The sequence below is a fragment of the Aotus nancymaae genome, unplaced genomic scaffold (genome assembly GCF_030222135.1).
Source record: "Aotus nancymaae isolate 86718 unplaced genomic scaffold, 86718_ANA_hifiasm-v0.15.2.pri h1tg000064l_1, whole genome shotgun sequence".
Taxonomy (NCBI): domain Eukaryota; kingdom Metazoa; phylum Chordata; class Mammalia; order Primates; family Aotidae; genus Aotus; species Aotus nancymaae.
In genome coordinates this window covers 29,514,039-29,526,411 of record NW_026988479.1, presented here as the reverse complement: position 1 = coordinate 29,526,411, position 12,373 = coordinate 29,514,039, and the positions used below count along the sequence as shown (strand labels likewise).

General features: G+C 50.7%; 1 protein-coding gene across 2 annotated transcripts; it reads left to right on the top strand.

The window, feature by feature from the left end:
- Positions 1-1,389: 1,389 nt before the first annotated feature.
- On the top strand, positions 1,390-4,602 carry HAND1 (heart and neural crest derivatives expressed 1). Of its 2 annotated transcripts, none has more exons than XM_012450470.3 (2): positions 1,390-2,165; positions 3,700-4,602. In XM_012450470.3, the coding sequence occupies exons 1-2, from the start codon at positions 1,614-1,616 to the stop codon at positions 3,799-3,801; spliced, it is 654 nt and encodes a 217-aa protein (XP_012305893.2). In that variant the 5' UTR covers positions 1,390-1,613; the 3' UTR covers positions 3,802-4,602. The 2 variants fall into 2 exon arrangements, with proteins under 2 accessions (XP_012305893.2, XP_012305883.2); XM_012450460.3 differs by having other exon boundaries at positions 3,697-4,602.
- The last annotated feature ends 7,771 nt before the right edge of the window (positions 4,603-12,373 follow it).

Genomic DNA, 12,373 nt, shown 5'->3' with positions numbered 1-12,373 from the left:
CATAAACTTCTTTCCCCCCTCCCCTCGACTTTGCTTTGGAGAGAGGCACACTCCCTCTACCCCACCGAGGGAGGGGTGTTGAGCTGGGAAAAGTTGAGAGAATGAGGGACCCAGGTAAGTGGACAGCAGCCGGGAAGGAACCACACCGGGAGGTAAGACAACGACCCAGCCTGAAGCGGCGCCACCCCGGGATTCCCAGGTTCCAACGTGAGCCTGGGGAAAGCCCCCAGTAGGGAAAGTCGGGCCGGCAGGGAATGGCCCTACCCCAGACGTGAAATCTCGGAGAGTTGGCTGCGAGGGTGCGTGAGAGATGCCGGACGTTGCTTTTGCCTGTACGAGCCTCGTGGATGCTGTGCAAGTCGTGGTCACCTCTGCGTGCGTCTACCGCCGAATGCCGGTGTCTTTAAAGAAACAAAGATTCTCACGGAGTGATGATCTAGGTAGAGTGGCTTGACCTAGCCGCGCTTCCAGGTCTCGGTGCGAGTCTGGGGAGAGACCAGAGGAGACCTGCTGGTCAGATGCCCCTGGGCCAAGGCGGACGCCAGGCTGTCTCTGCGCCATCCAGGCTGGCCTTCGGACTGGATCAGGCACCTGGGAGGCCGGAGTGGATCTCAGGCCCTCAAGCGGGGAACAAACCGGTAGGTGCCCGTGGGCTTGGAGTCCGCCTCCTCCTTCCCTCCCCACCCCTACCCCTGCCTCCGAAAGGCTTCTTCGCTGGTCAGTAGCTGTCAGCCTGCGGCTGGGTCAGAATTGGCGGGCTGTTAACGACCCCATGCACAAGCGGCTCCCAGTCTCGCCAGAAAGGGCCGATGACTAAGGAGTGGGGGTGGGGGGGGGGCTGGAAGGATTTGGAAGGTGTTTGCAGCACCTTCTCGTCTTCTATCTCTGACGCCGAGTGGGGCAGTCGGAGCTCGAGACTGGGAACTGCTGGAATTCCTATTTAGACTTCTAAAGTCTAGCAATAAGAACCTTTCTTTCCCTGAGCCTCAGTTTCCTTATCTGTAAAATCAAAGGGCGCGCTCTAGATGTAGGCCTCCTTTTCGCTTGGTGATTCTAGATTCCTTTTCTTGGATCCGTGGGGAGGGGGTGGGAGCAACAGTCCAGGGCGTTGGCAGGCCTGTGCCTCAAGTATGTAGTCCCCGCGCCCGCGCCCTCAACACCCCCAGCCGCTCCCCCCGCCCCCCACGCCCAAGCAGGGAACTGAGTGGGAGGGACAGAGGCGGGGCCGGTTCCCTGTCCCCGCTGGCGGACTAGCGTAGCGCAGGCTGAGCGTAAAACCTGGGACAGCCACCCCCCTTTCCTTATCCCCGCCCCCCTGCCATTGGCTCCCGGGAGAGGTTGACATCAAAGCTGCGGTCTTATATAAGCCAGATCCTGCAGGGGAGTCCGCAGAAGGGTTAAACAGGTCTTTGGGCATCGGCGTCCTTGCCCACGACAGAAACCGGCAAGAAGACTGTGGGGTGCGCGTCTCATCTTCAGCCTTGCCCTGACTCTCCCAAAGCCGGCGCTCAGTAGCGCGCGGCTCCAGAGCTCACAGGTAGCCCCCGGCAGTCTCTGGGGCGCATGGAGCGTTGTTAATAGCGCTGGCGGCGCAGGCCAGGAGCCGCTCCAACATGAACCTCGTGGGCAGCTACGCACACCATCACCACCATCACCACCCGCACCCTGCGCACCCCATGCTACACGAGCCCTTCCTCTTCGGTCCGGCCTCGCGCTGTCACCAGGAACGGCCCTACTTCCAGAGCTGGCTGCTGAGCCCGGCTGACGCTGCCCCGGACTTCCCTGCCGGCGGGCCACCGCCCGCGGCCGCCGCTGCCGCCGCCGCCGCCGCCGCCTACGGTCCTGACGCCAGGCCTGGCCAGAGCCCCGGGCGGCTGGAGGCGCTTGGCGGCCGCCTGGGCCGGCGGAAAGGCTCAGGACCCAAGAAAGAGCGGAGACGCACGGAGAGCATTAACAGCGCATTCGCGGAGCTGCGCGAGTGCATCCCCAACGTGCCGGCCGACACCAAGCTGTCCAAGATCAAGACTCTGCGCCTGGCCACCAGCTACATCGCCTACCTGATGGATGTGCTGGCCAAGGATGCACAGTCTGGAGATCCCGAGGCCTTCAAGGCTGAACTCAAGAAGGCGGATGGCGGCCGTGAGAGCAAGCGGAAAAGGGAGCTGGTGAGTCCTGCGACTCGCACGCTCCAGCCGAGGGTGCAGGCGCGGTGAGCACCCTCAGGCCATGCATGCAGTCGAAGGAGGCTGTGTTGTCTTGTGTCCGATTTGGAAAGGCTGGGAAGAGTTCTGAGATGGTCACGATGTGCGATCTTGTGCGTGGAGGGAGGCAGATTCGTCATAGAATTCATTTGTAGTATGGAATAGAGTTTGTAATACTGAGTGAATAATCTGTTTGGGGCCTCGGACCCCCTCCCCCACCAAAAGGCACACACCACAGATTTTGCTTCCAATTTGGAGAAATCCTGATTAACTCCTTGGCTCTCCTGGAAGCCAGGTTAAGAATATGTGTTAGAGTTCTTTACCTGGAGTGTGAATTTATGTGCCTGGGCTCAGTTCCTGTTTTCAAAGGGCCTTTGCTGGACAGGTTAGTTTACTTCCATCACGGTGCAAATAGGGAAACTGAGGACCCAGAGTGCGTCAGGACATAAAGAGCACCTATCTGAGGAGTCTGGGGTGGAGCTGAGGTAAAACAGATCGGGTCTTCTACTCAGTCCAGAGCGCGTTCCACTCCCCATGGACTGGTTCTGAGGATAACTTCAGTGACTTTGCATGTAAATAAGAGCCACTTCTTTTAGCTTTGGAGATCGCAGTGTCGTCTTGGCCTTCTTGATCCTCTCTAGTTAGGATGACACTTCCTGGCACTTGGCTTAGCTGTCCCGGCCTGGAGGCCTCTGAGCGCTGGATTTTCAGGCTGGCCAATTAGTTTCTCTAGGTTGGCGCGCTAAGGGCCGCAGCGGAATGGAGCCAACTGAAGCGCCCCGCTGGGTTTTATCTAACTTGTGAAGGTCTGTGGTAAACCGAGGAAAGCTCATCCTGGGACGGGGGAAAGACAGATAGGCATCGAGCTTCTGAAAGGCTGCCCCGGACTGGAGATGGTGCAGGCCGGGCGGCGCCTCGACAGACGTTGTTTTTGGGCGGATCCTGATCCCCCACGCGTCGTGGCTTCCTTTAAGTAGCACGGCTTCGTTCCTGCTGAAAGAGCGGGAAGGAGGACGCTAGGCCAGGCCGACTTTCCGCTCTTTCGCCTCCTCGTCTGAGGCTCCCAGCTCCGGCTTAGGGGCCCCAAGCCTGCATCCCAGCACCGCTGTTTAAACCAGGTTGGGAGGCTGGCGGAAGTGTGTTGAGGGCAGCGAGAGCGGGAGATGCGTGGTTTTTCACCCCTCCCTTCCAACCCCCTGCGATAAAGCCAAACCAGCGCGCGCGTCAGTGTCACCAGACGCAGAACATTCTCCTTACCAAACCTTCCGAAACTGCCCAGCACCATTCCGGGTCCCAGGAACTCCGCGCATAAAGGCAAATTTACGAGCATGTTTGCCTATTTCGCAAACAGAAATCCGTCACTTATTTAAAGACTCCCAGTTACTGCTCCCGACACCTTCCCCCCGCCCCTCATCTTACCCCACGCCCGGCGTTCGGAGCAGAAAAATTAAAACCTGTCTCTCCCGCCTCTTTTCTTGTGTGTGTCCTTTGGCAGCAGCAGCACGAAGGCTTTCCTCCTGCCCTGGGCCCAGGCGAGAAGAGGATTAAAGGACGCACCGGCTGGCCGCAGCAAGTCTGGGCGCTGGAGTTAAACCAGTGAGGCGAGGCCCGCGCTGAGGACCTGGCCAGGCTAGCCACCCCTGGAGCCCCGGGAGGAGAGGAAGGCAGCGGCGAACGCCGAAGCTCTGGGTTCCGGCGGCTGGTGCCATGCATCCCGCGGAGCCTCTGCTGAGCGCCGGCAGGTCGTCGGCTGCAACCACACACTTGGATCGCACGTGCAATGTCCTTTGAAATTTTTAAAATACATTAAGAGAAAGAGAAATTTATATATATCCACCCCGCCGAGGGCGGCTCTTGGCGACACCTTGCCAGAAGGAGGGACTGCCGAACCCAAGAGCGCAAAAACGCATTCTTCCACCCTTCTGGGGCGAATTTAGAACCCCATCCCCATCTCCATTTCCCTATCGGGCTCTTTCTCTGTTGTCCCTCCGAACGATCCGCCCGGACTCCCCCTCCTCTAATTAAAATGCAATAAGGAATCAATTCTTTTCTGCCTGGGAAAGAGAACCAGACGTAGGAAGAAGAAGGGCTGACCTTTGTTGTTCTTTGAATAGTGGTGGTTTTATTTTATTTTTCCTTTTGTCGCTGCACTTCCTGTTTAGTTCTTTCTTCCTTCTTTTCCTTCCTTTTTGTTTCTATCTAAATAAAAGCTTTCCCTGTGTTGGAAAGTTTTTATGTATTTAAACTACCTACCATGCCTGTTGTGCTCAGGTGTTTGTTCATCCTGCGATCCCCAACCCTTTTCTACCTCAAGTCTGTGTGACCACTCACAGCCCCCCTCCCTTCGCCAAAGCAGTATCCATGCTCTTGACTAATAAAACATTTTCTGAAATCATCTGAAGCCTGTGTCATGTATCAGCCCGGGTCACTCACGGACTCCCTTGGTTTCTACTAGGTGGAAAGCCTTCTGGTTCCTACTCCTCTTCTTTTGATAAATACAAAACCAAACTTCAAATCAAGGGAAGCAGGCAGCTAAAGAATGTATTTCAAGAACAAAGAACAAAGTTCTTTTTAGACTGGAACGGCAGGTCGGGATAACTTATGGAAACAGGGAAGAACAAAAACTGAAAACGAATTAGTCCCAGAGGGCCTGGGCTCGGGTTTTTGTGGGTGGGTATTCGTGCTTGTCTGGGGGTTAGTATGCACACTGGTGTCTGCAGACAGTGGTTTGGAGGGGTTATTGGGAGGAAAGAGGGCCTAACACACAGATGAACCCTATGCCTGGGGCAGGGTAGCTCAGAAGAGGGGGTTGCTCTGGAATACGTTCATGTATGTGAAATTCTGAACATATAGATGTACGTGTGGCAGTGCAGCAACTCATACGGAGCCCCAAGGCTGTGCAGGGGCCAGCGACGGACTTGGCAAGTCACAGCAGCTATTATTATTTTATACCTGAGTCTAATAAGCTTGTGACTGCTTATAGGTTAAACTGAGGGATTTAGGTTTTCTCTCTAGCAACAAAGCACTCAAAACAGTTGTGAGAGCATATGGATTTGTGCAAAGGGATGGGGTGTGTGTGCGTATTCGTGCTCATTCGGGCACTTGTGCAGGAGAGCCAGTCTTTGTGTCTTCACATGCGCAGCCATGCCTAGGTGTGGTGCGTATAAATTCGGTGCGTTTGCCAAGGGTCTTGGATGCGTATTTGGCTAAACTGGGGCGGGCAAATGCAGTCGTTTACACGTCCAGGAATAATTATGTACGAATACTTTGGTTTGCGTGTAACTGCGTGCTAGGCACTGCGCTAAGCACTTCAGTGTCTCCCAACAGCTCCCACGGTTGCCCGAGGGAGCGCACGCACTGCAGCGCCTGCGGCTCTGCGGCGCTCACCGAGAAGGAGGCGGGGAGACCCGCGCCGCGCTCTTGGACCTTTCGCTCTCCGCACCTGGAGCTTGGAAACTAGAAAGGAGACCCCAGGCAGCTCCGGGGCAGGGCCTCGCGGGGCACCAGGCGTGCCCCAGGCGCCTTGTCCCAGCGTCGGGGTGAATATGGGACCCCATTAGTCTTGGCTGTAAACACCGTAGCAGGGGCTGAGAGGCCACGCGGGCCTTTCCGGACGCGAAGGAGTTAATAAAAGGTGTTTTATGGGCGCTAGGAAACAGTGGGGGAGGTGTGAGCTTCTCCCTCTACTCTCGCCCCCCTACTTTTTTCTTTTTTCCCTCTCGCCACCCGCCACCAGATCAAACGGGCCCGCGATTTAACTAGGGCAACACTTGGCGGTAATGAGCCCGTCCGACGCACCCCTTCCCCGGCTTCGGTACCCGGCCCGAGGCCCCAGGGCCCCTTGGGAGGAGCAGAGAGAAAAATCAAAGTTTCTTTTTCTCTTGCGTTTTTTTTCTTTTCCTTCTTTCTTTCCGTTTCTTTCTGGGAGCCCGTTTAGAAATTCCGGCGCGCATAGAGAAACAGATTCGGGGAATGAGCCGATCCATGCCCCACAGCACGGAGGGAAGTTTATCTGGATTCGAACCCAGGTCTCCAGCTTCGCTCACACATAGACTACTGGCTATACACAGGTTCCAGCCCCCGGGACTATTTTTAGCACCGTGAAGTATCCTAGGCACGGAAAGAATGCACACCCGGGTCTTGCTTTCTCATAGTCAGGGAAAGAAGAGGGGGTGCTGAGGGGCACCCGCCCGCGGCCACCACAACCAAATCTGGCATAACCAGGCCTCTTCAGAAAACCCAATCCTGCTGGCCCCAAATCCTCTTTGGGAAGAGAGCCTTGGAGCCCTAAACTCAATCTCGGAAACATCCAGTCCCAATCCCAGACCCTGAACGTGGGAGCTGAGACGGAGCCGGTGCCCATTGAGGGGTCACTGGATAGTCCCCCACTCTCCCCACACCTGACTCCAGCGGCCTCCCACGCCCACGCCACATCCCCAGCTCCCGCAGCACAGCTAGAAAAGCTGACTGTAGAGAACGGCTCGAAGCTGCCCCAGGTTTCACAAACCATTCTGTGTTGAGGGTCTGCAGACTCGGAGTCCAGCCCTTCACGCTGCCACCCAGCTCTCCAGGCTCCCACCCCTCCGTAGCCCTCCCTTCTTTGAAAACATCTTTAGAGCCTGACCTTTACTTCTCTGCCCAGGTTTCAACGAGGTTTGTCAGACACCCCAAATCAGCTGTGGCAGAAGCAGGGTCATTATTATTTTTGAATTAAATACATCTTTTTTTAAAAATGGGAAAAATAGAATGATGACCAACTTACAAGTAAATTCCAGGAGTTTATTGCAAGGAAATATTGATGTTACAAAATGTTAACTATGGGACTATTCTATTAAAAAGTGAAACACAGGAAGACAGCACTGGCTCTATAAAGCCATCAGTACAGTGGCTTACAACTCAGCCATTAGAAAACGTGGCAATTGACATGGAAATTGTTCATGATACATTAAGTGGGAAAATCTCCTCCCACGTTACACTAAACACTGTCCATTGTGACCCTCTTTATGTAAAAATAAATAAATATTATTCGTGGAGAAAAATTAGAAGAATATACATGAAAAGCTTCACAGCTTTACCTCTGACTTGTGGGAATAAGGGTAATTTTAACTTTTCATCTTTCCTCTTGCTTAGCCATATTTTTCTTAAATGTCTTATAATAACTATTACTTTTGTAATAAAAAATTAAGCTGCAATTTCCTTCTATTTTTTTCTGTTGCCAGTATATGTTCAATACACCATTTATTTAACATGCATTTATTATGTGCCCACCATGTGCTAGGCACTGTAGGTATAAATTTAATGAATAAGATCCTAATTATGATCAATTAACATACAACAGAAAATATTTGTCTTGAAGAGTTTATTATTCCTTGTACACAGCAAAAACAGTCTTTTTTCTTACATTTAAAGTCTATTGATGAATGAAATAATAACAGCTAACATTTGGAAAGCAAAGTATTTAAACTCTTAGTGTGCATTATTTCATATAAGTCTCGCAGGGTTCTGTGAGGTCAATATTGAGGCAGCTGAGGCTCAGAGAGGTGAAGAATTTTGTTCAAGGTCACATGGATGGCAGATTGGATTTGTATCAGAGCGCAAGCGTGGCTGCCTCCAGAGACCTGGTTTCCCCCACATCTCAGAGCACCTCCAGGGTGTGTGTGTGTGTGTGTGTGTGTACACACACACACGTGCCCAAATACAGCTTCTCTCAGTCTGATCTTCCTTAGTTCCCAAAGCAAGGTAGCGAAAAAAAGAAGGAAGGAGTTACGTGAAAGGATCTGGGATTCTAATTCCAGCATTCTCCTGGAACCCTCTTCCCCTATCAGGGCTCTGAGTGGATCCCATCTAGAATATGAGGAAGAGGGTGGGCTTCAAGGTGCTTTCCTATCTGTAACATTCTGATGCCAGGAATCTACTTTCTCCTGGTGAAGAATTCAGCATGTTATTCTTTGCAGTAGCCTCTGGTGTTCGCATGGCACATTTACCCTACCCGGGTACTTCCACTTCTATAGGCACATTTTCCTCCCCATAATCTGGAAGAGAGCCAAGGCAGGAATAATGCTCCCCATGGACAGATAGGGGACAAGCAAACCCAAGAGAGTTGATGTGACAAGCTCAGGGTCACACAGCCAGTCAAAGGCTGAGTCTGGATTAGAAGGCATGCCTCAAACCCAGCGTTCTTATGGAAAAGGCACTGGATACCTTCTCTCTAAGCAACTAGCGGTTACGCTTATAGTCTTGCTAAATCTTTACAAAAGAAACGAAACTAAGAAATCAGCCAGTCTCATTTTTAAATGAAGAGTGACTAAGAAGAAAAAATATGCACGTTCTAAAGTGTCTGAAACCAGCCTCCTGATTTAAACCCAATTTGTTAGAAACAAAATTTTTTCAGCTGAGAGAATTTTTACAGCTGAGCTCTCCCAAACTCATAAAAAACTAGGTTTATATGGGAAATCGTGAAAGACTCTTAACTATAATACACAGCGTCTAATGTAAGCAGACATAGACACTATATAAAGCTCCTACAAATGTTATTAAAACAAACAGAAATGCACATTTATCCCCACAAAATGGACAATGGAAGGCATCGGACTTTAGAGGAGTCCTGGAAGCCTTCTGTTCACTGAGATGTGAACGCACCCCGTTAACACTGAAACCTCAAAGGTCACTACCCACCATCCAAGCATTTCCCTGATTTACAGAAAGAGACACCGAGGCTCACAAAGGAGACGGACTTGCCCAGGGTCTCGGGGAAGTTGTGCTCTTGTTTTCCCTTTGTTTACTTAATACCTTCGACTTCTAGTGGAGGGGACAGAACAACACAGGGGCCAGGAGCCCCTGCCCAAGTTACTGAACATTTCTCAACCTCAGTTTTCTTATCTACAAAATGAGAGCAATCATTGCCCCAACTTCCTGGGGTCTGCGAGGATGGAAAGAGATAAGGCATGCAAGGCACTTAGTGTGTTGCCCATGGTAGAGCTATTTTTATTATTTTATTTAATCCTCACAACAGTCTTGTGAGGCGCTGAGGGTTTATTTTGGTTTGTTTGCTGGCTTTGGAGATGCAGGGCGTATTTCCAACAGATGCAGAAGATTTCAGTGACTTTCTCAAGGACACAGAGCTAGTGAGCAGATTCCAGATTCAAAGCCCTTATAGTCCACATCATTAAGGTAACCCAAGGGGTAGGCAGGCTGCAGCTGTTGAATTTCGGAAACTGTTTTAGGCAGCACTGTACAGTAGAAATATCATGCAAGCTGTAAGTGTGAGTCACATGGGTAATTAAACATTTTCTAGTAGCCACAATAAAAATGTGAAGAGAAACAGATGAAATTATTTTTAATAATATATTTTGTTTAACTTAATATATAGAAAATATAATTTTAACATGAATCCATCTACAAATTATTAGTAAGATATTTTACATTCTTTTTTTCATACTAAGCCTTCAAAACCAGGGAACTTTTTTTTTTTTTGAGACTGCATTTCACTGTTGTTGCCCGGGGTGGAGTGCAGTGGTGGGATCTCGGCTCACTGCAACCTCCGCCTCCCAGGTTCAAGTGATACTCCTGCCTCAGCCTCCTGAGTAGCTGGGATTACAGGTGCCCACCACGACACCTGGCTAACTTTTTGTATTTTTAGTAGAGACAGGGTTTCTCCATGTTGGCCAGGCTGGTCTCGAACTCCTGACCTCAAGTGATCCACCCACCTTGGCCTCCCAAAGTGCCAGGATTACAGGCGTGAGTGACCGAGACTGGCCAACCAGGGGCTATTTTATATGACTTTATTTTAAGCATTTTATACTTCAAGCATATCTCAGTTTGGACCACATTTCAAGTATTTCGAAGCCATGCATGACAAGTGGCTGCCACATTGGACAATGCAGGTCTAAAGGCCCATGTAGTGGCAATATTAAACATGGAGTGTGTTAATCATATCAATAAATAACCACATTTTTACCTGAGCATTTACAGTGTACTAGGCAGCAGTGCTCAACATATATGGGTTCATTTCTTTCTCCTAACACGCATAGAGGGTGAGTTATTTATTCAGGCACGTAATCATTTTTTAATTTAATTTAATTTTTAAAATTTTATTTAGACAGAGTCTCTGTTGCCCAGATTGGAGGGCAGTGATGCAATCTCGACTCACTGCAACCTCTGCCTCCTGGGTTCAAGTGATTCTCCTGCCTCAGCCTCCCTAGTAGCTAGGATTATAGGTGTGCACCACTATGCCTGACTAATTTTTGTATTTTTGGTAGAGATGGGGTTTCATGATGTTGGCCAGGCTGGTCTCAAACTCCTGACCTTAAGTGATCCTCCCACCTCGGCCTCCCAAAGTGCTGGGATTACAGGCCTGAGCCACCGCGCCTGGCCCAGGCACATAACTATTAAGTGGCAGGGCCGGCTACAGACCTAGATGCATCTGACTTGAAAACTTGCCCTTTCAGTCACTGAGTTCCATGATTCCTAGAGACATAAGGAGGCCTGTAGCTGGGCAGTAAGATGTGGAGTGCCTTTTGGGGAGTCCCATCCAATTCCAGTTCCAAGTCTACTATGAGTCAGGTGACCTTGGGCCAGTCATCTCCTTGTGCCCCAGTTTTCTAATCTCTAAGATGGGCTAACAATATCCTTCCTCCTCCCAACAGAACTCTTCTCATGCTGAAGTGGGAAAAGGTCTTCGAAAATGTTTTGAAGGCTGAGCACGGTGGCTCATCCTTGTAATCCCAGCACTTTGGGAGGCCAAGGCCGGCAGATCACAAGGTCAGGAGTTCGAGACCAGCTTGGCCAACATGACAAAAACCTGTCTCTACTAAAAAAATACAAAAATTTGCTGGGTACGGTGGCCTGCGCCTCTAATCCCAGCTACTCAGGAGGGTGAGGCAGGAGAATTTCTTGAACCCAGGAGGCAGAGGTTGTGCCTGGGCAACAGAGCAAGATTCCATCTCAAAAAAAAAAAATAATAATAATTAGCCAGGTGTGGTGGCACATGCATTTAATCTCAGCTACTCAGGAGGCTGAGGCAGGAGAATCGCCTGAACCCAGGAGACAGAGGTTGCAGTGAGCCAAGATCGCTTGGCTGCACTCCAGCCTGGGCGACAGAGCAAGACTCCATCTCAAATACATTCTTAAAAAAAAAAAACAAAAAAAACAAAAAACAAAAAAACACGGAAGGCAGAGTTGCTTCCAGAGGCGTTTTGAGGATCCAGTAAATTAGATGATGATTGGGAAACTCTTGGCCTGGCCTGGAGTAGGCAGGTGGTAAACACGAGCTGCTGTTCTTGCTGCTGTGGTGGTTCAGGTTGAGCTGCTGGGTCTGCTTCTTCGTAAGCAACAGAGCATGCCAGGGAAGGGGAAGACAGTGTGGCCCTTCCGGGCCCCCTGAGACCCGTGGGGCGTGGGAGGTGTGGCTAGAAGTGCAAGAACAGCTGGTGCGGCAGGAAAAGCATGAACCCCAGAAGCCAAGAGAAGGGGATTGAGTTTGCTGTGTCACTTTGGGTATTTCCTTGCCCCCACTAAACTCTGAAAAACAAGGAAGTGGGACCAGATCTAAGTCCCTTTCTACATGGACTCTCTAGGATTTTTACAATGGTGTGAATCAAAGTTTTCACCAAATACAGCATCTCTATGGAGGACAGAACATTCCCCTAGAACCTTCCCCCATGGCCTGGGGCTGCCACCGATTGAGGAAAGGGCGCCACCTGGTGGCCATACTCCCTCTTCTGCACTCTTAGTACACAGAAACCAAACAGGATCCTAGACTGCAAGGTGAGCCCCGAACCCCAGGACTCCCTTTCTTTAACTTCCTCTGGCAGTTCAGGGGTGCAGAGAAGGGACTCAGCAAGTTCACAAAACCAGGAGTCCTGGGTGTGAGGCTAACTCCTGAGGGACGCTGGGGTTTTGCAACCCAAGATCTCTGAGGCCTTCTTCCCTAAATGTACCTTAGGAACAGGGGTCTGTGTTTCCTTGCTATGTAAAGCCTAAAATGCCCCACACATTTTTTTCCTGTTCCTTTGAATAGAAGCCACTGAACAAAACATAATCCTTTCTTAATAACTCAAAATATTTCTGCCACCAGTACACTGGGCTAATGAAACACAGAGGGCAGTTTCCCACTGCACTAAATACCCAGGTTGCTGGGATCCTGAGTTCTTCCAACAGCTTTTACCACTCTT